General features: G+C 44.2%; 1 protein-coding gene across 1 annotated transcript in view; it reads right to left on the bottom strand.

Annotated features, from left to right (window-relative positions):
• Positions 1-266: 266 nt before the first annotated feature.
• The window catches only part of LOC117349760 (vomeronasal type-2 receptor 26-like), a 59014-nt gene continuing 35215 nt past the window's right edge, over positions 267-24065 (bottom strand). The window contains exons 5-6 of the mRNA XM_033923350.1: positions 3945-4071; positions 267-1171 (exon numbers count right to left, since the gene is read on the bottom strand). Of these exons, the coding sequence (XP_033779241.1) occupies positions 267-1171; positions 3945-4071 (1032 nt within the window). The remainder of the gene's footprint in view (positions 1172-3944; positions 4072-24065) is intronic.

Genomic DNA, 24065 nt, shown 5'->3' with positions numbered 1-24065 from the left:
CATAAAAAACTGGCACTATTTAGAGAATCTGAGGCAATATGTCTGCATTACTGAATATTCTGTCATCTCAATTTTCTTCTTTCTTCTAACAGAGATCTTGGAAGAAATCATAAGGGCACACAGATTGGTAAACTCAACTACTTTCAACAACTCTGACATTGAATTCTCATCTGTGTAGAGGTGGCATGAACAAAAAGGTCAAACAAACTATCTCATCACCCTCATCATTAATAGGAAGAGAAATCATGGAAAATCATTTAGCTTTGTTAGATTTTTTTTTTCCCAGTTAAATGACCCTTTGTGTTCAGATCAGGCCTTAACACAATAATGTAGCACTTTGGTAAAAAAATACAACCCAGCAGTCCAGCACTAGAAGCCAGGATGGCAAATATCTCCACAGCCACCATGTATTTGCCTTTGGTGCTCAGGTAGGCTGGGATAAAGGAAACCCAGACACTGCAGAACACTAGCATGCTAAAAGTGATATGCTGAGCCTCATTGAAACCGTCAGGCAACTTCCTTGCTAGGAAAGCCACAATGAAACTTAGAAGAGCCAAAAAACCAACATACCCAATCACACTATAAAATGCAATAGCGGACCCCTCGTTACACTGTAGAATCATCTTTCCTTTTTCAGATTGTGTATCATAGTCTGGGAATGGAGGAGAGATTAGCAACCATGCAATGCATATAACAATTTCACCTGAGGAGCAGAGAAGGACTACATAGCTGGAGACTCTTGTCCCAACCCATTTGCTTAGCTTGCTGTTTGGCTTGGTAGCCTTGAAGGCAAGGAGAACTGTGATAGTCTTTGCCAGCACTGAAGAAATAGCAGTTCCAAAAATAATCCCAAAAGACACTTGTCGGAGCAGACAGTTCACTCTTCCAGCACGGCCAATAAATAGCAAGGGACATAGGAAAGATAGAATGAGAAAGGTGAGGAGGATGTAGCTGAGATCCCGGTTATTGGCCTTAATCACAGGAGTGTCTCGATATTTAATAAAGATTCCAAGTATTATAGCTGTGATGATGGAGAAGAGAACAGCAATGAAAGCCACAGCTGCTCCCAAAAGATCATCATAGGACAGGAACTCTATGACTCTGGGGAGACACTGATCCTTCTTCTCACTTGGCCATTGATCTTCAGGGCAGTTGAAACAGTTCTCTGCATCTGTGGAAGATAGAGTATGTTAACTATTGTAATTTTAACCTTGATATAGGCTCACTTATATTCACTTATACTTGGGAACAGTCCATACAATGAAGAAAATCTTCAGTTTAACCAAGTCACACCAAAAGGTTATATTGATTTCAATACAGTCTCACAAAGACCTCAGGAGCATCACTCACTGCTCAAATACTTTCATAGCAGTGTGCTTAAGCGTCAAATCGTCATTGATCAATAATCTTAGATTTCAATGTTGTTTGAATTTCTATAAACCAGCCCTGCACAACATACAGCCCGCAGGCCACATGCGGTCCAAAACAGTTCTCACTGTGGCCTACACCCAACATGGCTCTCACTCCACTCTTCTGCCCGTGGGGGCTTACCTACTGCACTAGTGCTGCCAGCTTCTTCCATTGACACTGAAAGGAATCACCGGCTGGAAGTATCACTCTCGCTTGCGCCTCAACAATAGACCTCGATGTGAGAAGGGGAAAGGGGTGTCAAGGGAAGGCGAGCTGTGAAAATATGTGTTTCCTTTTTCTCTTTATAATCTTCTGCCCTAAAATGCTTTGCTGTTAAATCTCGCTGAGGTTCATCCTCTTCTAATTGAGTAGAGGACCTTTGATTCTAGCCCATTTAACCTGCAAGGCCGGCGTCAGCAACTGTCTCCCCTATTCACCTATGCTGGTACTGGCTGGCCAACTTTCTTTCTTTATATGTGCAGCTTGAGCTTGGCGTGGCATGACGCGGGACGTCTTTGCCTGGCTGGAGAGCTCGCGGTTGAGTTCTCGTATATTTACCTGGGGATGCAGGAGATTCTGCTGCTGCTGCTCAAAAGCCATTTACCTCCCCTCGTAGAACCGCTCAGTTCTCCGCTGGCTGCTATAACATTGTGTGGGATGCACATGTAAAACAGAGGGACGTCGTGAAGATACATTCCAGCAGATACATTTTGCTCCCTCTGCTGCAACTTCATGTTTCTAGCAGGACTGGATGCGGCACATGGAAAGAAGTTGTAGCAGAGGGAGCAGAACGTTGGAGAACCAAAGTCAGAGATGCAGGTAGGATGCAGAGATGGAGCATTTGAGAATGAGGGAGAGAAATCATACCGTGGACGGGGAGACTGAGGAGAATGGAAGAAAGGTGAAGAGATGCCAGGCCCTGGGCAGGGGGAAGACAGAGAAAGTAAGAGAGACCAAAGTCCTGAAACAAAGGGGAGGCAGAAGAGATAGGGGCAGATGTTGGGATTTGGAGAGGTGGAAAGATTCTGGACCAAGGAGGGAGAGAGAGACAGGCAGAGAAATACCTGAAAGAACCAAGAACAAATGCTGGACATAGGAGGGGGAAGGGGTTGTAAGCAGATGAAAGAAAGACAGAGAGAGCGGCTTGAACCAAAGGGGAAAGACAGGAGGCAGATGCTGAACTATGAGAGGTGCAGAAAGAGGGGGAGAGACCCTGAGGAAGAACAGAGAGATGCAAGATCATAACAGAGGAGAGAGAGAGGGAGACTTGGAACAAAGGTGGTGGTAGGAACAAAGGAGAACTGACACTGGATCTGGGGAGGGTAAGCAGAGGGAAAAGAGAGAGAGACCTGGACCAAAAGGGGATGGGGCTGGATTGTGAAAGAAATGTTGGATGCACAGTCAGGAGGAAGTCCAACCAGAAACTATTTAAATTACCAGACAACAAATGTAGGAAAAATTATTTTATTTTCAATTTAGTGATTGAAACCTGTCAATTTTGAGAATTTTTTTATCTATTCTGTGTATATGAAAAATGAAAGGAAAAAATTGCATTACAATTAGTTAAAGGGGGCAGGATCTGGGGCAGACCTTGGGTGGGTTTAGGGCGGAGCTTGGGAGATCTGTGATTGGGGTAATTAGCTTGAAGTAGTTGAGAAACACAGCTGTAGGCAATCAGCCAGCACCAGAGCCTCTCCTTCTCTCCTGCCGTCTTCCCTACTGGCATCCCCTACTGGCATCTCAGGGCCCATCTGGCATGTGCAGATGTCAATGTGATGATGTCACACATGCATGTGATGTCATCACAGCAACGTCCGTGCACTTCCGGGTGCCTCGAGCCATGGTCACTACCTTATTTGAGCATTATATCTACGTTTATATTTTAAGCATAATTTATGCATTTTTAATATTTCAACTTACAACTTTCAAATATCTGCTATAGAACCAGCTTTGTACTTATGCTAAAAGCTGTTCACTTTTATGGTCTGGGGAGACTAGATCCAACATGTTTCACCATTAAAGCTTTAACAAGGATCCTCCCAGAGCCATCCCAAGCTTAGAAAGCTATCAAGCTTAGAAAGATTTACGCAACTCTTGTTTAAATGTTTAAAATGCATATTTAAAATATAAATGTACAAATAATGCTCAACTAAGGTTTATAGAGATTAAAACAACTTTGGAATCTAAGATTATTGACCAATGATGATTTGGCTCATATAGCGCGCTGCTATGAAAGTATTTGAGCAGTAAGTGGTGAAGCTGAAGTTATTGTGAGTGATTTGTGAGACCGTATTGAAATCAATGCTACAAAAGCCCTGTCATGGCCCTTGCTAGGTCCTTTGTCTGGGCTGCATCCCTGAAACAGTGAAAAGGGGTCTACACATGAAAAGTATTATTGTTGATGAGACCCATCATTTGAGAGCTCACTCCTTAATATTTGTTTCATGTGAACATGTGTAACTTTATTTTTATGCACTGATTTGATCACTGTAGGTGTCCAATATTTATGAAATACTGTGATGTAATTTGTCTACCTGATGCATTGGAGAATTCTCCTTCAGAGCAAGGGACACATTCAAAGCAGCATATAGGCTTTTCAGGTGGAAGAATTTTCCTGTATCCAGGACCACAATTCTCAGAGCACACAGAGCGAGGAGGAGTCTGAGGAAAGGAAGAATGAGAACAAGAGAATTATACTCCATAATCAGCAATTAACTAACTGTTCTTTCTGCTTCCAGAATAAACCCAAGCTACTACACACAATATACTTGCTAAGTAAAACATATATATTATAATAATTGATTGATTGATTAAAATGTGCTATTAGCTGCAGGATTCCGGAAGAATCTATAGAGACATTTACCTCCAGGGTATAAATGCAAACTAGCCCCATTCAATTAAAATAAAGCTTCCAATCTCCAATTGTATCAAGGTTAAGAACATTAAAACATAAGAATAGCCTTACTGGGTCAGACCGATGGTCCATCAAGCCCAGTAGCTTGTTCTCACTGTGGCCAATTCAGGTCCCTAGTACCTAGCCAAAACCCAAGGAGTAGCAACATTCCATGCTACCGATCCAGGGCAAGCAGTTGCTTCCCACATGTCTTTCTCAATAACAGACTATGGACTTTTCCTTCAGGAACTTGTCCAAACCTTTCTTAAAACCAGCTATGCTATTCGCTCTTACCACATCCTCTGGCAACGCGTTCCAGAGCGTAACTAAGTGAAGTGAAAAAAAAATTTCCACCTATTGGTTTTAAAAATATTTCCCTGTAACTTACGACATTGGAAGAATGGGCGAAAAAGTGGCAAATGAGCTTCAATGTAGGGAAATGCAAGGTCATGCATATAGGGAGAAGGAACCCGATGTTCACTTACAAAATGGGGGGATCAATGCTAGGGATCAGTAACCTTGAAAGAGACCTGGGAGTGATGGTAGACACGACACTGAAGGCGTCGGCACAATGCGCCACAGCCTCGAGGAAAGCAAATCAAATGTTAGGTATCATTAAGAAGGGTATATCGACCAGAACGAAGGAAGTCATCCTGCCACTGTACCGGGCTATGGTGCGCCCGCACCTGGAATACTGTGTACAGTACTGGTCACCGTACCTCAAAAAGGACATGGCAATGCTTGAGGGAGTCCAGAGAAGAGCAACTAAACTGATTAAGGGTATGGAAAACCTTACATACACTAACAGACTGAAGAAGCTGGGGTTGTTCTCCCTGGAAAAGCGGAGACTCAGAGGAGATATGATAGAGACCTTCAAGATCCTGAGGGGCATCGAAAAGGTTGACAAGGATAGATTTTTCAATTTGAAAGAAACCACAAGAACAAGGGGTCACTCGATGAAATTGAAGGGGGACAGGTTTAAAACAAACGCAAGGAAATTCTTCTTCACACAGAGGGTGGTGGACACATGGAACACCCTTCCGGAGGCCGTAATAAGAAATAGCACAGTACAGGGTTTCAAGGATGACCTGGATAGGTTCCTGGAGGACAAAGGGATTGAGGGGTACAGATAAGAGCAGTGGAAAGTTTAGAGATAAGTGTTGAGGTAGGCATAAAATTAGTCAAGGACCGCAGATCAGGCAATATGCCTGATGGGCCACCGCGTGAGCGGACCGCCGGGCTAGATGGACCTCTGGTCTGCCCCGGCGGAGGCGACTACTTATGTACTTCATTGAGTGTCCCTTAGTCTTTGCAATTTTTGATGGAATGAAAAATCGATCCACTTGTGCCCGTTCTACTCCACTCAGGATTTTGTAGACTTCAATCATATCTCCCCTCAGCCCTAACCATTTTAGTCTTTCCTCATACAAGAGGAGTTCCATCCCCTTTATCATCTTGGTCACTCATCTTTGAACCTTTTCTAGTGCCACTATATCTTTCTTGAGATAAGGACTAGAGACCAGAACTGAACGCTATACTCCAGATGAGGTAAGAACGTAAGAACATAAGAAGTTGCCTCCGCTGAGGCAGACCAGAGGTCCATCTTGCCCAGCGGTCCGCTCCCGCGGCGGCCCATCAGGCCTGAACAGTGGTCTCTGACTAATTTTATAATTTACCTCTAATCCTGTCCTTACCTCTACTCCTATCTGTACCCCTCAATCCCTTTGTCCTCCAGGTACCTGTCCAGACCTTCTTTGAAGCCCTGTAGCATGCTTCTGCCTATCACATCCTCCGGCAGCGCGTTCCATATATCCACCACCCTCTGGGTGAAAAAGAACTTCCTGACGTTTGTTCTAAACCTTTCCCCTTTCAATTTCTCTGAGTGCCCCCTTGTACTTGTGGTTCCCCTTAGTTTGAAAAATCTGTCCCTGTCCACTTTTTCTATGCCCTTCATGATCTTGAAGGTTTCTATCATGTCTCCCCTGAGTCGTCGCTTTTCCAGGGAGAAAAGCCCCAGTTTTTTCAGTCTGTCAGCATATGAGAGGTCCCCCATACCCTTTATCAGCTTAGTTGCTCTTCTCTGGACTCTCTCAAGTACCGCCATGTCTTTCTTGAGGTACGGAGACCAGTACTGGACACAGTACTCCAGGTGCGGGCGCACCATTGCACGATACAGTGGCAGGATGACTTCCTTCATCCTGGTCGTGATACCTTTTTTAATGATACCCAACATTTTGTTTGCTTTCCTTGAGGCTGTGGCGCACTGCGCCGACGCCTTCAATTTTGTGTCCACCATCATTCCCAGGTCTCTTTCAAGGTTGCTCACCCCTAGCGGTGATCCCCCCATCTTGTAAGTGAACATCGGGTTCTTCTTCCCAACATGCATGACCTTGCATTTCCCTATGTTGAAGCTCAGTTGCCACTTTTTGGCCCACTCTTCCAGCGTTGTCAGATCTTTTTGGAGGTCTTCGCAGTCATAGAAACATAGAAAGATGACGGCAGAAAAGGGCTACAGCCCATCAAGTCTGCCCACTCTACTGACCCACCTCATATAGTCTGAGTGCTAATGACCTAGTTCCTTAACTCCTTCATGGTTTTGACCCTGCTGTATAGTTTAGTGTCATCCGCAAATTTAATAACCTCACATTTTTTTTCCGCCTCCAGGTCGTTAATAAATATATTGAACAGGAGCGGTCCCAGCACCGACCCCTGTGGAACTCCGCTCATGACCCATTGCCAATCTGAGTAATGGCCCTTTACTCCAACCCTTTGTTTCCTGTCCGCCAGCCAGTTTTTGATCCATCGGTGAACCTCCCCTTGCACCCCGTGGTTCCATAGCTTCCTTAGCAGTCTTTCATGTGGTACCTTGTCGAAGGCTTTTTGGAAGTCAAGGTAAATGATGTCTATGGATTCCCCTCTATCCACCTGGCTGTTTACACCCTCAAAGAAGTATAATAAGTTCGTGAGGCATGACCTGCCCTTGCAGAAGCCATGTTGGCTCGACTTTAGCTGCCCATTTTTTTCGATGTGTTCCCAGATGCTGTCTTTAATCAGCGCTTCCATCATTTTTCCCGGGTCCGAGGTCAAGCTCACCAGCATGTAGTTTCCTGGGTTTCCCCTTGAGCCTTTCTTGAAGATGGGCGTGACATTTGCTATTTTCCAGTCCTCTGGAATCTCTCCAGTTTTTAGGGATAGGTTGCATATTTGTCGAAGTGGCTCAGCTATTTCCTTAGTTCCTTGAGTACCCTTGGGTGAATGTCGTCCGGACCTGGCGATTTGTCGCACTTTAGTCTGTCTATCTGCCTGAGGACATCCATCTTGCTCACCTCTAGTTGGACCAGATTTTAATCCTGATCTCCTTTTCCGATCTCCTCGGGTTCCGGAATGTTGGTTGTGTCCTCCATTGTGAAAACTGACGTGAAGAACTCATTTAACCTGTCCGCTATCTCCTTTTCCTCTTTTACCACTCCCTTTCTGTCTCCATCATCCAAGGGTCCTACTTCCTCCCTAGCTGGTTGCTTCCCCTTGACATACCTGAAGAATGATTTGAAGTTTGTTGCTTCCCCTGCCAGTCTTTCTTCATATTCTCTTTTTGCTTTCCTAACCACTCGGTGACACTCCTTTTGGTGTCTTTTATGCTCCTTTTGGTTGTCTTCTGTCTGGTCCTTTTTCCATTTTTTGAATGATGCCTTCTTATCACTTATCGCCTTTTTCACTGCATTTGTTATCCACACTGGGTTTTTTGTTCTATTTTTCTTGCACCCTTTCCTGAACTTGGGGACGCACAGGTTCTGTGCTTCGTGCACCGTGCCCTTGAGTAGGGTCCAGGCTTTTTCTATGGACTCTATCTTCCTTGCGGTATCGATGAGTTTCTTTCCCACCATTTTCCTCATGGCATCATAATTCCCTTTTTTGAAGTTGAGTACTGTCGTTGTGGTTCTTTTCACCTTTGATGGTCCAATTTCTAGCCTGTACTGGATCGTGTTGTGATCGCTGTTTCCTAGTGGGGCTAGTACCGCCACCTCCTTAGCGGGTCCCCCTAGTCCGTTGAAGATTAGGTCAAAGAGTGGCATATCGGTGCAGAGAATGGCCACCCGGATGGTCTCGGGACTCAAGGATCTTCCATATGAAGAACGGCTTGACAAATTACAGCTATACTCGCTCGAGGAGCGCAGAGAGAGGGGAGACATGATCGAGACGTTCAAGTATCTTACGGGCCGCATCGAGGTGGAGGAAGATATCTTCTTTTTCAAGGGTCCCACGACAACAAGAGGGCATCCGTTGAAAATCAGGGGCGGGAAACTACGAGGTGACACCAGGAAATTCTTTTTCACTGAAAGAGTGGTTGATCGCTGGAACAGTCTTCCACTACAGGTGATTGAGGCCAGCAGCGTGCCTGATTTTAAGGCCAAATGGGATAGACACGTGGGATCTATTCACAGAGAAAGGTAGGGGAGGGTCATTAGGGTGGGCAGACTAGATGGGCTGTGGCCCTTATCTGCCGTCTATTTCTATGTTTCTATGTTTCTATCCCCGTGTTGGTTCCGTGACCAGCTGTTCCATGAAACAGTCCCTCGTGACCTCCATGAATTTGGTCTCCCTCGTACAGTTTGAGTGCCCGATGCTCCAGTCTATTCCCGGGTAGTTGAAGTCCCCCATCACCACCACATTTCCGCTTTGTCATAACTGCCTCAGTTCGGCCTCCAGATCCTGGTCGATTTCTTCCGATTGTCCAGGTGGGCGATAGTACAGACCCAATTTTATGTCTGTTCCTGCTCCTCCTGGTAGTTTAACCCATAATGATTCCAAGTCGTCCGCCCTTACTGCTGTTTCCATCCTGGTTGAAGGTATGGAATCTTTTATATATAGTGCTGTTCCTCCACCCTTTTTGTGTGACCTATCTCTCCTGTAGAGTTTGAACCCTGGTAAGGCCACATCCCATTTATTGTCATCAGTCCACCACGTTTCTGTGACTCCGATTATGTCTAGGCCCTTTTTGCAGGCTAATACTTCCAGCTCTCCCATTTTAGCCCCTAGGCTCCTAGCGTTAGTGTACAAGCAATGTAAGTCCTGGTTGTTCGCCTTTCTTGCTGGTTTTCCTCGTGGTTTGGCACTCCTGGCGTCCCCCTCGTAAGTTGCTAGTCCCCAAGCCTCGTCTCTCATCACCATGAAGTGATGCAGGGGCATTATGAAATTCTTAGTCTTGTTAACTATCCCTTTTTTGTTAATTCCCAGCATCCTGTTTGCTTTTTGGGCCGCCGCTTCACATTGGGCGAAAGGTTTCATCATATAGTCTACAATGATACCCAGATCCTTTTCTTGGGCACTAACCCCCAAGGTGGACCCTAGCATCCAGTAACTGTGATTCAGGTTATTCTTCCCAATGTGCATCACTTTCCATTTGTTCACATTAAATTTCATCTGCCATTTGGATGCCCAGTCATCCAACTTCCTAAGGTCCGCCTGCAATTTTTCACAATCCCCAAGCGTTTCGACATCTTTGAACAGTTGTCATCTGTAAATTTAATCACTCACTAGTTCCAGTTTCCAGATCATTTATAAATAAGTTAATGACACCGGTCCCAGTACAGACCCCTGCGACACTCCACTGTTTACTCTCATCCATTGAGAAAAATGACCATTTAACCCTACCCTCTGTTTTCTATCCAATAACCAATTCCTAATCCACAACTGAACTTTGCCACCTATCCCATGACACTTTAATTTTCTTAGGAGCCTCTCGTGAGGAACTTTATCAAAAGCTTTCTGAAAATCTAGATACACTATATTAACTGGCTCACCTTTATCCACATGTTTATTCACACCTTCAAAGAAGTCAAGCAAATTTGTGAGGCAGGATCTCCCTCTGCTAAACCCATGCTGACTCCATCTCATTAAATCATGTTTGTCTATGTATTCCACAATTTTATTTTTTATAATCATTTCTTCCATTTTGTCCGGCACCGAAGTGAGGCTTACCGGTCTGTAATTTCCCGGATCTCCCAGCAGGTCAGCAATTTCATGTTTGAGTTCTTAAACCATCCGGTCCTAGTGATTTATCACTTTTTAACTTGTCGATTTGGCTTAGTACATCTTCTATATTCACAGAGATTACTTTCAGTTCCTCTGCATCATTACCCTTGAAAACTACTTCCAGTTCAGGTAGATCTCTTACATCTTCTTCCGGGTTCATAGACAACGGTGCGAAAGACAAAAGCGCGCGCTGACAATTGAGCGCAGCGCGCGCCGCTCTAAATTACAATTTTTAGGGGCTCCGACGGTGGGTTTTGTTGGGGAACCCCCCAGTTTACTTAATAGACATCGCGCCGGCGTTATGGGGGGTTTGGGGGGTTGTAACACTCCACACTTTACTGTAAACTGAACTTTTTCCCTAAAAACAGGGAAAAAGTGAAGTTTTCAGTAAAATGTGGGGGGTTAGAACCCCCCACACCCCCCCACAACGCCCCCACAATGCGGCGCAATGTCTATTAAGTAAAGTGGGGAGGTTCCGCCCCCCCGTCGGAGCGCTAAAAACATTAATTTAGAGCGGTGCAGCGGCGCGCTCTGCGCTCAATTGTCTGGGCGCGCCTTTGTCCCAGCGCGCTTTTGACCTGACACCCTTCTTCTGTATAGAATCTAGCAAAGAATTCATTCAGTCTTTCTGCTATGGCCATATCCTCCCTGAACGTCCCTTTCGCTCCTTGATCATTTAACGGTCCTCACAGATTTCCTCACAGGTTTTCTGCTTCTGATGTACCTAAAAAAATTGCTATGAGTTTTTGCCTCTTATGCAAGTTTCTCTTTTCGTGTTCTTTCTTAGCTGTCTTTATCAATGCTTTGCAACTAACTTGCCAGTGCTTGTGTTTCTTCTTATTTTCTTCATTCTGATCCTTTTTCCAATCTTTAAAGGATGTTTTCTTGGCTCTAATACCCTGTAACTTCACCTTTGAACTATGCTGGCTCTCGTTTCCTCTTCTTTCAACCTTTGCTGATACGTGGAATACATCTTGTCTGAGCTTTCACGACGGTATTTTTAAATAACATCCATGCTTGGTTTACAGTCCTAAACTTTGCAACATCCTTTTATCTTCTTTTTAACCATTTTCTTCATTTTATCATAGTCGCCCTTTCGAAAATTAAATGCCCCTAGGATAGATTTCTTTTGCGACGTTACTCCCGGTGTCAGCTCACATTTGATCACGTTATGATCACTGTTTCAGAGCGGACCCAACACAGTTAACTCCGGTGTACTATGTCTTGCATTCCACTAAGGACCATATCTAAAATAGCACCCCCTCTTGTCAGTTCCCAGACCAGTTGCTCCAAGAAGCAGTCATTTATGACATCTAGGAATTTTACCTCCCTAGCACTTCCTGATTTAACATTTAACCAGTCAATGTTGGTGTAATTGAAATCACCCATTATTATAGTGTTGCCCATTTATCCAGCTTTCCTAATCTCTGAAAACATTTCTTCATCTGTCTGCTCATTTTGTCCTGGGGACGGTAGTATAAGCCAACCTTTATATTCCTTCCCTTCAAACATGGAATTTCTGTCCATAAGAATTCCACACTGCTATTTATATCATGCAGAATGTTTATTTGATTTGATTCAATTCTCTCTTTAACATATAGCGCAACTTCCCCCTCCAATTTGATCTACTCTATCCTTGCGATATAATTTTTACCCAGGTAACACAGTGTCCTATTGATTGTCCTTTCACCAGGTCTCCGAGATGTCTATTATATCTATCTCATCATTCAGTGCGATATACTCTAACTCACCTATTTTATTTTTTAGGCTTCTAGCATTTGCATACAGATACTTCAAATTGTGTTTTTTCCTTGCAACTACAGTCTGCTGAGAAGACAGGGAAAATTTGAGTCTTTTACTCTGCCTTCCTCTTAAACCCTCCTGGCTTTCTTTCACCATTATTGGAACCTTTCTACTGGGACTCCTTAAATATCCTGTTTCAATAGCATCCTCCAAGGGTATCTCACACTGAACCATCCACTCCCATGTGACTGTTGTCTTTCCCTCACATCTCAGTTTAAAAGCTGTTCTATCTCCTTTTTAAATGTTAGCGCCAGCAGCCTGGTTCCATGCCGGTTAAGGTGGAGTCCATCCTTTCAAAACAAGCTCCCCTTTTCCCAGAAGGTTGCTCAATTCCTAACAAATCTAAATCCCTCATCCCTGCACCATCGTCTCAACCACGCATTGAGACTTTGGAGCTCTACTTGCCTCTTGGGTCCTGCACGTGGAACTGGGAGCATTTCTGAAAATGCAACCCTTTAGGATCTGGATTTCAGATTTCTACCTAAGTGTCTAAATTTGGCTTCCAGAACCTCCCTCCCACATTTTCCTATGTGATTGGTACCTACATGTACCAGGACAGCTGTCTCCTCCCCAGCACTATCTAAAATCCTATCTATGAGATGCGTGAGGTCCGCCACCTTTGCACCAGGCAGGCAAGTGACTAGGAAATCCTCATGCCCACCAGCCACCCAGCTATCTACATGCCTAATAATCGAATCACCAACTATAACCGCTGTCCTAACTTTTCCCTCCTGAGCAGAAGCCCCTGGAGCATATTCTCGGTGTGAGAGGATATTGCATCCGCTGATGTGCGGGTCCTAGCTACAGAATTATTTCCTACTTCACTAGGGTGATGCTCTCCTCCTAGGAGATCTCTCTCCTCCAAGGCAGCACAGGGGATACCAGACTGGAGGTGGGGCTTCTCTACAACATTCCTATTGGTTTCATCTATGTACTTCTCTGTCTCCCTCAACTCCACCAAGTCTGCTACTCTGGCCTCAAGGGAACATACTCATTCTCTGAGAGCTAGGAGCTCTCTGCAGCGAGCACATACATATAACTTCTCACCAACCGGGAGAAAGTCATTCATGTGACACTTAATGCAAAAGATTGGATAGCAACCCTCCTGATGCTGGACAACTGTCTGCATCTTGTTATTGAGCTAATTAATTAACCTTTTTAAGCTACTATGAATATATTAGACTAGTATAGAGTGCGTTAGGATTTTATTAAAAGATTGTTCTTTTAAGATCTAAACTGTCTTTAGAAGGGAACCTACAATTGAGTTTTTCTTCCCAAACCTATCAAAGGTCAGAGCAAAATAATGTATACTTACCCAAAGATATAAGAACATAAGAACATAAGCAGTGCCTCCGCCGGGTCAGACCATAAGTCCATCCCGCCCAGCAGTCCGCTCCCGCGGCGGCCTGAACAGGTCACGGCCTGTCTGAGTCACCAGAAGGGGCTCCCTTGCCACCTTGGTTTCCCATTGAGTCCTATCTTCCCATCGAAGTCCTAACCCTCCGGTCTTGCACATGCACGACCTGGTTGGATTTCTATACTTATTACCTGGTTAGCTTTCTATACCTGTGTTACATCCCAGCACCTCTCTCAGTATCCCACGATCCCCCTATCCCTCAGGAATCTGTCCAATCCCTGTTTGAATCCTTGTACCGTACTCTGCCTGATCACTTCCTCCGGTAGCGCATTCCAAGTGTCCACGACCCTTTGTGTGAAAAAAAACTTCCTTATGTCTTCTACTTTTCTCATCTCAGAAGGAGAATGTCCTCATCCCTCCTTCTCTAACAGACTCTAAAGGCTACACTACTGCCTGACTGATTTTACTGAGCTAAAAAGAGAACTACAAAAATATAACCCACCAAAACCCAAGTTTACCTTTCCCAAGTTTGAATACCACCAGACAACATGTTTCAATGGATGTATTTTTTTATTTTTTCAGCAGTGCAGTACCTCTTCAGGTGTGAGGAAAAGGGTGAGTTTCCAGATCTGGTGAGAGGGCTTGGGGGTTAGATGTTTCAGGTTGTGCAAATTGTCCTTGTTAAGATCAACTGGAGAAATGTGAAGGATAATTTAGAAGTAGTATAAGAGTAATTTGAACCTAGGGGTGGGTGAGCAGGCAGATAATAATTCATAGGTTGCTGTGAAATCTATCTTAGTGCAGATCCTCTACAACCTCCCTCCTAGAACTAGATTTACTGAGAGTTAGGCACTAGGCCAGCATTCCTCCCCTCAAGGGTCACCTGTGGAATCTGATCTGTTAATAAAATCCTCGGAGTTCAGTTTCAAACTAAGAGGCTGAAACCAGCCAGAGGTCTGTTCTCAAAGAGCACTTTTATGTTAGGGTGAGAGGATTCACGCACCCATAAAGTATGGTGTACTAGGCCTAACTTCCATTTGCTGCTCCCCAAGTCTCAAGCCAGTCCAAAGAAGCCTTTTCATCAACAGCTCTCTCCTCAAGCAAATATATGCAAATTATATATGCAGTTCTGGTATTGTGCTTATTATACAGGAACCCTAACTTACACACTAATGTGTTTTTAGTTCGTAAACATAAATCATCATAGATAAATTCCCTTTATGTTCTAACAGTATCCAGATTAAGTATGAATGCATCTAGCAATACCACTTTCTTTCTAGATACTGCATTTATAGCCAGCATATCACCTAAGAAGATAAGAATAGCCTTATGGATCAGACCAATGGTCCATCAAGCCCAGTAGCCCATTCTCACAGTGGCCAATCCATGTCACTAGTAGCTGGCCAAAACCCAAGGAGTAGCAATATTCCATGCAACCGATCCAGGGCAAGCAGTGGCTTCCCCCATGTCTTTCTCAATAACAAACTATGGATTTTCCTCCAGGAAATTGTTCAAACCTTTCTTAAAACCAGCTACACGGGTTACAGATAAACATATATGATTAATATAGCTCCTCCATTTTAGAATTCACCTTTCATAGAGGTCTGACAAGGAAGTTCATGGAAGAAATTCAAAATAGGTACAAAACCAGGAATTTTTAATAAGACTGAAGTAAAGGCTGCTTTGTTTACCTCATTGGAATAACTACAAGACGGCATTGTATCTTCCAAAACAGACAATATTCGTTTATTGTTAGTATAAAAACTTACAGTATTACAGCAGCAGAGACATATCAGCAAAATATATTGTCAGTTCAGAATATGCAATGGAGAGAAGAACTTGCACCCATATGCTTAGCAGGGGGCTAGCAGATCCCCATAACATAAGTAAGTGAATCTCTCTGGCTCTACCTAAAATACACGTGTTTTTTTCTTTGTTCAAAAAAAGTCCATCCCCGAATTCTGGTTATGTAATTTCCTATTGGTACATAAAATAATGTATACCTAACTCCTCCTCCTCTCAGTCCACGCCTCTCTCACCTCCACCCCCCTCCCCAGTAAGGGGGGTGGGCCTTGCAGAAACAGAGAACTCTTGGTGAACTTTCTTTCTCCAGCACTGAGATATGTAGATGCTAATTAGTGGTTTTACAATTCTGTGCATCTTCGGAATGGTGTCCTTGTATGCTGAAAGTTGGCAAAGGTGACCTTTCAACAATCCAGCTGCTTGGTTCCCATAACTTGGTTCAGAGACAGGGAGCAAATGTTTTGGTACCAAGTTCTTTCATCTCGCTACACCCACACCGTCCTGCAGGGATCCTTGCTCATTATGAAAGTTTTATGGCTTTCCAGGGTGCCTGGCATATGAAGTCATACAGCACTGATAACAGTTCAGCAGAACCTTGGAGAAATATCCTCCCAGCAGGGAATGGAGACAAAAACATTAGCTATGCAAAGGCTGCAGGTGTTTACAGTCAGCAAGGTATAGGCTGGGCCTGGCTATGGGAAAATATACGTCTGTAGTGTCCAGCATACACAAGTGAGGCCAGAATGTCCAGTTGAATCATCTGTATGTCCAGGTTATCCATGTCAGTCCCCTCTTGGTGGGCTGAAGTACGGTAAGTCAGAAGCCCGCCACGCACAAGGTAGCAGAGAGAGGAAGAAACAAAGGCATGGAGGAGGGGCTGCCCTCCCAACTATCTATCTAAACTGAACAACAGTACATGCCAGAACCAGAGGATGTAGGCACAAAAGGCTAATAGGTGAACAATAAAAAACAGTGGGCAAAAGCAGAGGCACAGAACATAACAGGCATAGATTGCAGAACTGGGAGTCATCGTACACAGCATGAAAATTGGGATGCAGTGGCTCAGCAGGATTCCAGAGCATCTCATAGTAAAAGGAAGAATGAACAAAGTTAAAAGCACAAGGACAGCATTCAAGACAACGCATTAGTCATTGCTAAGTAAAGAACAGCATTGAGAGACATTAAAAATATGAGAACCAGACCAGAGGAATCTATGAAAGCAATAAATACATACAGGACATATGTGTTTCTGTTCAGGTGGTAGTATAAGAGGCAAGCTATCAAAATATAAATAAAGCATTAAAAGAAATGAATGACATGGCAGTAAATAATAAAAACAAACAAAAAAAACAACAGACAAACTGGGCAGGACCATAACCTAGCCTAGGCATCACAGCATAAAAACTATAATGTAACTTAAAAAAAATATACAGAATAAAACAATCAGTCCTTCACAGAAATAATGTCCTGAGCCAAAACTGAAGAAAAGATAAAGTCCAGCAAACCGGCAAAATGGGCATAAACAAAACATGGGAGAGAAAGTGTCCAAGAAAGTAAAAGTTCAGGATGCCGCGTTACAAGGCACGCAGTCACCAATATAAGAACATAAGAAATGCCTCTACTGGGTCAGACCTGAGGTCCATCGTGCCCAGCAGTCCGCCCACGCGGCGGCCCAACAGGTCCAGGACCTGTGCAGTAATCCTCTATCTATACCCCTCTATTCCCTTTTCCAGCAGAAAGTTGTCCAATTCCCTCTTGAACCCCAGTACCGTACTCTGCCCTATCACGCCCTCTGGAAGCGCATTCCAGGTGTCCACCATACGCTGGGTAAAGAAGAACTTCCTAGCATTCGTTCTGAATCTGTCCCCTTTCAACTTTTCTGAATGCCCTCTTGTTCTTTTATTTTTTGAAAGTGTGAAGAATCTGTCCCTCTCTACTCTCTCTATGCCCTTCATGATCTTGTAAGTCTCTATCATATCCCCTCTAAGTCTTCTCTTCTCCAGGGAAAAAAGTCCCAGTTTTTCCAATCTCTCAGCGTATGAAAGGTTTTCCATCCCTTTTATCAGACGTGTCGCTCTCCTCTGAACCCTCTCGAGTATCGCCATATTCTTCTTAAGGTACGGCGACCAATATTGGAATGCAGTACTCCAGATGCGGACGCACCATTGCTCGATACAATGGCAAGATAACTTCTTTCGTTCTGATTGTAATACCCTTTTTGATGATGCCTAGCATTCTATTTGCCTTCTTAGCAGCCACTGCACACTGTGCCGACGGCTTCATTGTCAAGTCCACCATCACCCCCAGGTCTCTTTCTTGGGTACTCTCATTTAAAAACATCCCTCCCATCGTATAGTTGTACCTCGGGTTTCTGTTTCCCACATGTAATACTTTACATTTCTCAACATTGAACTTCATCTGCCATCTCGTTGCCCATTCCCCTAGTTTGTTCAAGTCCCTTTGCAGTTTTTCACAGTCTTCTTTAGTCCGAGCTCTACTAAATAGTTTAGTGTCATCTGCAAATTTTATTATCTCACACTTCGTCCCTGTTTCCAGATCATTTATGAATACATTAAATAGCAGCGGCCCTAGTACTGAGCCCTGCGGGACCCCACTCGTGACCTTCCTCCAGTCCGAGTAGTGGCCCTTCACTGCCACCTTCTGTCTCCTACCCGCCAACCAGCTTCTGATCCATCTATGTACATCTCCTTCCACCCCATGGTTCTTCAGTTTCCGGAGTAGGTGTTCATGGGGCACCTTGTCAAAGGCTTTTTGGAAATCAAGATATATGATGTCTATGGGGTCTCCATTGTCCATCCGTTTGTTAATTCCTTCGAAGAAGTGCAATAAGTTAGTTAGGCAAGATCTTCCCTTGCAGAAACCGTGTTGGCTGGTTATCAGAAGTTTGTTTCTTTCAAAATGTTCATCAATTTTTTCTTTTATCAGTGTTTCTGCCATTTTCCCCGGTACCGAGGTCAGACTCACCGGTCTGTAATTTCCTGGGTCACCTTTTGATCCCTTTTTAAAGATGGGCGTAACATTGGTTATCTTCCAGTCCTCCGGGATCACGCCTGTTTTCAGGGATAGATTGCAAATTTGCTGCAGTAGTTCCGCTATCTCCTCTTTTAATTCCTTCAGAACCCTTGGATGGATTCCGTCCGGACCCGGGGATTTGTCTGTTTTTAATTTATCTATCTGCCTGTGTACATCTTCAAGGCTCACTTCCATGGTTGTTAATTTTTCTGCCTGATTTCCATTGAAGAATTGTTCAGGTTCCGGAATGCTGGATGTGTCTTCGTTTGTAAATACAGATGAAAAGAACGCGTTAAGTCTTTCTGCCACTTCTTTCTCCTCCTTCACCACTCCCTTCTTGTCACCATCGTCCAGCGGTCCCACATCCTCCCTAGCCGGTTGCTTCCCTTTAACATATCTAAAGAACGGTTTGAAATTTTTTGCTTCCCTGGCTAGCCTCTCTTCATACTCTCTTTTGGCTTTTCGAACCACTCGGTGACATTCTTTTTGATACTTCCTGTTCTCTTTCCAGTTCCCCTCAGTTTCGTCCTTTTTCCATTTCCTGAATGAATTTTTCTTATTGCCTATCGCTTCCTTCACTGTTTTGGTTATCCACGCCGCGTCCTTTATTCGACTCTTTTTGCACCCCTTTCTGAATCTGGGGATATATAGATTTTGCGCCTCGCTCACCGTGTTCTTGAGAAAAGACCAGGCAAGTTCTACCTTTTGCCATTTTTTTGAAGTGTTCCTAAGTTTCTTCCTTACCATTTCCCTCATTGCTTCGTAGTTTCCTTTCCTGAAGTTTAAAGTTGTCGCTATGGTTCTCTTTCCTTTCGGTATTCCTACCTCAACCTTGAACTTGATCACATTATGATCGCTGTTTCCCAACGGTCCCACTACCTCTACTTCTTTAGCAGGTCCCCTTAACCCATTTAGGATTAGATCCAGAGTGGCATTTCCTCTCGTCGGTTCTCTGACAAGCTGCTCCATGAAACAATCTTGTATAACCTCTAAGAATTCTGTCTCCCTAGTGCAATTTGAGCTTCCAAGACTCCAGTCTATTCCGGGGTAGTTGAAGTCTCCCATAATAACCGCGTTACCGCTTTTGGATTCTCGCTTCATCTCGGCTTCCATTTCTTCATCAATATCTCCTGATTGCCCGGGCGGACGATAGTATAAGCCCATCTTTATTTCAGGCCCTTTCCTTCCAGGTATTTTAACCCATAGCGATTCTAGCTTGTTGGTCGTTTCTGCTGTGTCCATTTTTGTCGATTGTATGCTTTCTTTTATGTAGAGGGCTATTCCACCTCCTTTTTGTCCTGACCTGTCCTGGCGATAGAGCTTGTACCCCGGCAGTGCTGTATCCCATTTGTTTTCTTCATTCCACCATGTTTCAGAGACTCCAATGATGTCTATGTCCTCTGCATTGGCCATGGCTTCTAATTCCCCCATTTTGTTTCTTAGGCTCCTTGCATTAGTATATATGCAATTTAGATCCTTGTATATCCTTGTCTTTATTTCCTTTCCCTGTGCTTCGATCTTTAGTTTCTTCTCTGTTGTTACAATCCTTATAACCTCCTCTTCTGGGTTTGTCAACTCCTGTGATTTGTCCATTGTTTCTTCCCAGCATTTTTTCCCCTCGGTATCTTCACGGGATACCGTCTTCCGAATCATCGACGCTTGGTCGACTGTCGGCTTTCCCCTTTTTCTTAGTTTAAAGCCTGTTCTATTCCTCTCTTGACATTGTTCACTAGAAGTCTTGATCCCGCCGCACTCAGATGTAGTCCATCTCTCCTGTAGAGCTTGCTCTTGCCCCAGAACGTTGTCCAGTTCCTCATGAAGTGGAATCCTTCTTCCTCACACCATTTCCTCATCCACGCATTTATTGATTGTAGTTCCTCCTGTCTTTTCACATCTGCCCTCGGTACCGGTAGGATCTCTGAGAACGCTATCTTCTGAGTCCTCATCTTCAGCTTCCTTCCCAGAATCTTGAACTGTTCTATCAGCGTGCTTCTCCTGTAGTCTTTCCTGCTGACATCGTTCGTCCCGATGTGGATCATTACTGTGGTCTCCTCCGTCTCCGCTCCTTCCAGGATCCTTCCAATTTTGTCCACGATGTCCTTGGTTCTTGCTCCTGGAAGGCAGGTCACCAGTCGATCCTCTCTCCCTCCTGCTATGTGGCTGTCCACATGTCTCAGGATCGAGTCTCCCACTAGGATCACTGACTTTCCCTTCTTTAGGTTTCTCTTCGGTCTCAAATCAATGTCTTCGGGGTGCTTCGCTGCTTCCTCACCTGGGCATCGACTAGCCCTGTTCTCCCTATCATGTGATGTTCCCCTGAAGGTGTCTTCTATGAGGTCATCTGCTTGTTCTACCTTCCATGATGGTGTTGGTGTAACTTCATCTGCATTCTGAAGTTTGTTTTCTTGCACCCGTCTCCTGTAGGCTTCCTCAATGAAGTCCTAGAGCTCCCTGACTTCTTCCTCGATGTGTCTCTCTCTCATGAAGATCTCAGCTGTCCTGTTTGGGAAGTCCTTCCAGTTCCTGTATCTTGTCCTTCAGTTGCTTGACTTCTTTCTTCAAGCTTTCCAGCTCCTGACACCGACCGCATACATACGACTGTCTCCCCGAGGGGAGGTAGTCGTACATATGACAGACAGTTCAGAACACTGGAAAGCTCATCTTCTGGAACCCCTCTGCTTCCATTGGTGTCTGTCCTTTTGGAAGTGCTCTTTTTACTTTACTGGTTCTTTCTGCTTGTGTGAGTTTGTGTTTTGTTCTGTCTGGTTGCTACTTCTTTATGCCCTTGTTTTATGATTCGATCTGTATCTACTCCTAGTTGTGTCGCGTTTGACTGATAAAGAGTTAGTTTGGTGTTATGTGTTAGCTGATGTTCTTACTTTAAGTTAGGAGTTTACTTGTGTCTTGCTGATGTTACGTATGTAAGTGCCTTCTGTGTCTGTTTAGTTTACTCTGTTTTTGCTAATATGTTCTTATTGGATATTTAGTTTTGTTTATTGCTAGCTTCCTTACCTTTTTTGCAACTTCCTGGTGTACTGACTCTGCCTTCTCGAGGCCCTTCGCAAAGGCGCTCTCGCTAAGGCGAGCGCCTTTGCCGCTCGCCTTCGCCGCGCGCCGAACTATAAACTGGTACGGTGCACACTCGGAATGAAAGGGGTCTGCACATACACCATCTTGAAAGAAGTCCAGGTATTATCATCCAGCAGCCGCCATCTTGAAAGAAGTCCATGTATCATCCAGCAGCCGAAATCCAGTGAAGAGAGTCAAAGAAAAGAAAGAGAGAGAACAGGTTGCCTGTCCTGAGGGTGGCAACAAGGGATAAAAATAATGCATTTACTGGTCATAAGTACAGTAAGAAAGATACAAGATTCAAGTACACAATATGCAGAAGAGGACATGTTACATGGTGTAAACTCAGTGGAGTGCACAGAAAAATACCATTAAGTCTATAGAACCTTTCTCTAAATAAGAGAACACCTTACGGAGCAGCGCTCAGGCCATGAAAGAGAAAAAAAAATAAAAATAAAAAATATTGCGCAATTGAGATAGGAAAAAACAAAAATGCAGAAAGGGAGAGAAAAATCTCCAAAAATGGCCAATGGTATATTTGTTTTCCCCGGGGTACCCTACAAACCAAACAGAGAGACAACACAAAGATTACAGGGCACAAACAAACATAGAAAACACAAAAGGCGTGGAACTTTTCTTCCAGCTGGCAAGGATTCAGAGCTGAACTTAGATCTGCAGAGAAATGCACAGTGATACAAAAACAAACGTCCATCATAGCACGAATCATAATTGTGTGCACACAATGGCAAAGTAAAGTGCGATATAACACATGGCAGAATAATCATAAAAGGCATCTAAATGGTTACTGGAACTTCTGAAAGAGAAAACGTAAGAATGTGATCACTCTGGCTCGGTGCCCTGCCTATTGCATCCATAAGGCAGACAGGGACGCAACTGCTAGGGTGTGCTTCAATCTTGAAAAATAAGCAAAACTTACTAGGTAAAATAAGATACAGTGTACAATGTTAAATATAGAGGTATTCTCAAGTATGGCAATGTCAATTCAAAGGGAAAAAAAGAAACATGTTAAATGTTAAGTGCAAGGTCATTTCAAGGTTACGGAAAGCATAACATTGTCCTCCTTCTCTGGGTTAGAAAAAGGCTCATTGTAACAGGTCCAGAACAGCTCTGTATGTATGACTGCGTAAACAAAGAAGAGACATTTTAACGTGACACCACCACTGAAGTCACTTAGCCATGTTCCCTGCAGGCAGACCTGGAACCCTTGTCTGCCACCTGGGTCCCGCTACACTCTGAGGAGTGGGCACTGCTGCAGACTAGATGGAGCTACTTTAGTCTGCACTGTCCTTACATAATAACTATCCCCCTTCCTCTGGAGTTTGAACTACCAAGTTTATTTTAAAGGTATTTCTGTTTCCAATGGTATTTAGAATCCTGGAATCAATGGAAATGAAGCAGAAAAATTAACATCCATGGAAGTGAGCCTTGAAGATGTGCGCAGGCAGATAGAAAAACTAAAAACTGACAAATCCCCGGGTCCAGACGGAATCCATCCAAGGGTTCTGAAGGAATTAAAGGAGGAGATAGCAGAACTACTGCAGCAAGTTTGCAACCTATCCCTGAAAACAGGTGTGATACCAGAGGATTGGAAGATAGCCAACGTCACGCCCATCTTCAAAAAGGGATCAAGAGGTGACCCGGGAAACTACAGACCTGTGAGTCTGACCTCGGTTCCGGGAAAAATGGCAGAAGCGCTGATAAAAGAAAACATCGATGAACATTTGGAAAGAAATGAACTTCTGATACCAAGCCAACATGGTTTCTGCAGGGGGAGATCGTGCTAAACTAACTTATTGCACTTCTTCGAAGGAATCAACAAACGGACGGACAAAGGAGACCCCATAGACATCGTATACCTAGATTTCCAAAAAGCCTTTGACAAGGTGCCTCACGAGCGTCTACTCCGGAAACTGAAGAACCATGGGGTGGACGGAGATGTGCATAGATGGATCAGAAACTGGTTGGCGGGTAGGAAACAGAGGGTAGGGGTGAAGGGCCACTACTCGGACTGGAAGAGGGTCACAAGTGGTGTTCCGCAGGGCTCGGTGCTCGGGCCACTACTATTTAATATATTCATAAATGATCTAGAAATAGGGACGACGTGTGAGATAATAAAATTTGCAGACGACACCAAACTATTCAGTGGAGCTCGGACTAAAGAGGACTGCGAAGAATTGCAAAGGGACCTGAATAAACTAGGGGAATGGGCGACGAGATGGCAGATGAAGTTCAACGTTGAGAAATGTAAAGTACTGCATGTGGGAAGCAGAAACCTGAGGTACAACTATACGATGGGAGGGATGTTATTGAATGAGAGTACCCAGGAAAGGGACTTAGGGGTAATGGTGGACATGACAATGAAGCCGACGGCACAGTGCGCAGCGGCCGCTAAGAGAGCGAATAGAATGCTAGGTATAATCAAGAAGGGTATTACAACCAGGACGAAAGAAGTTATCCTGCCGTTGTATCGGGCGATGGTGCGCCCGCATCTGGAATACTGCGTCCAATATTGGTCGCCGTACCTTAAGAAGGATATGGCGATACTCGAGAGGGTTCAGAGGAGAGCGACACGTCTGATAAAAGGGATGGAAAACCTTCCATATGCTGAGAGATTGGAGAAACTGGGTCTCTTTTTCCTGGAGA

Source organism: Geotrypetes seraphini, chromosome 16, assembly GCF_902459505.1.
Source record: "Geotrypetes seraphini chromosome 16, aGeoSer1.1, whole genome shotgun sequence".
NCBI classification, from domain to species: Eukaryota; Metazoa; Chordata; class Amphibia; order Gymnophiona; family Dermophiidae; genus Geotrypetes; species Geotrypetes seraphini.
Note: the sequence above shows the minus strand (reverse complement) of the source record. Positions and strands in the feature narration are given on the sequence as shown.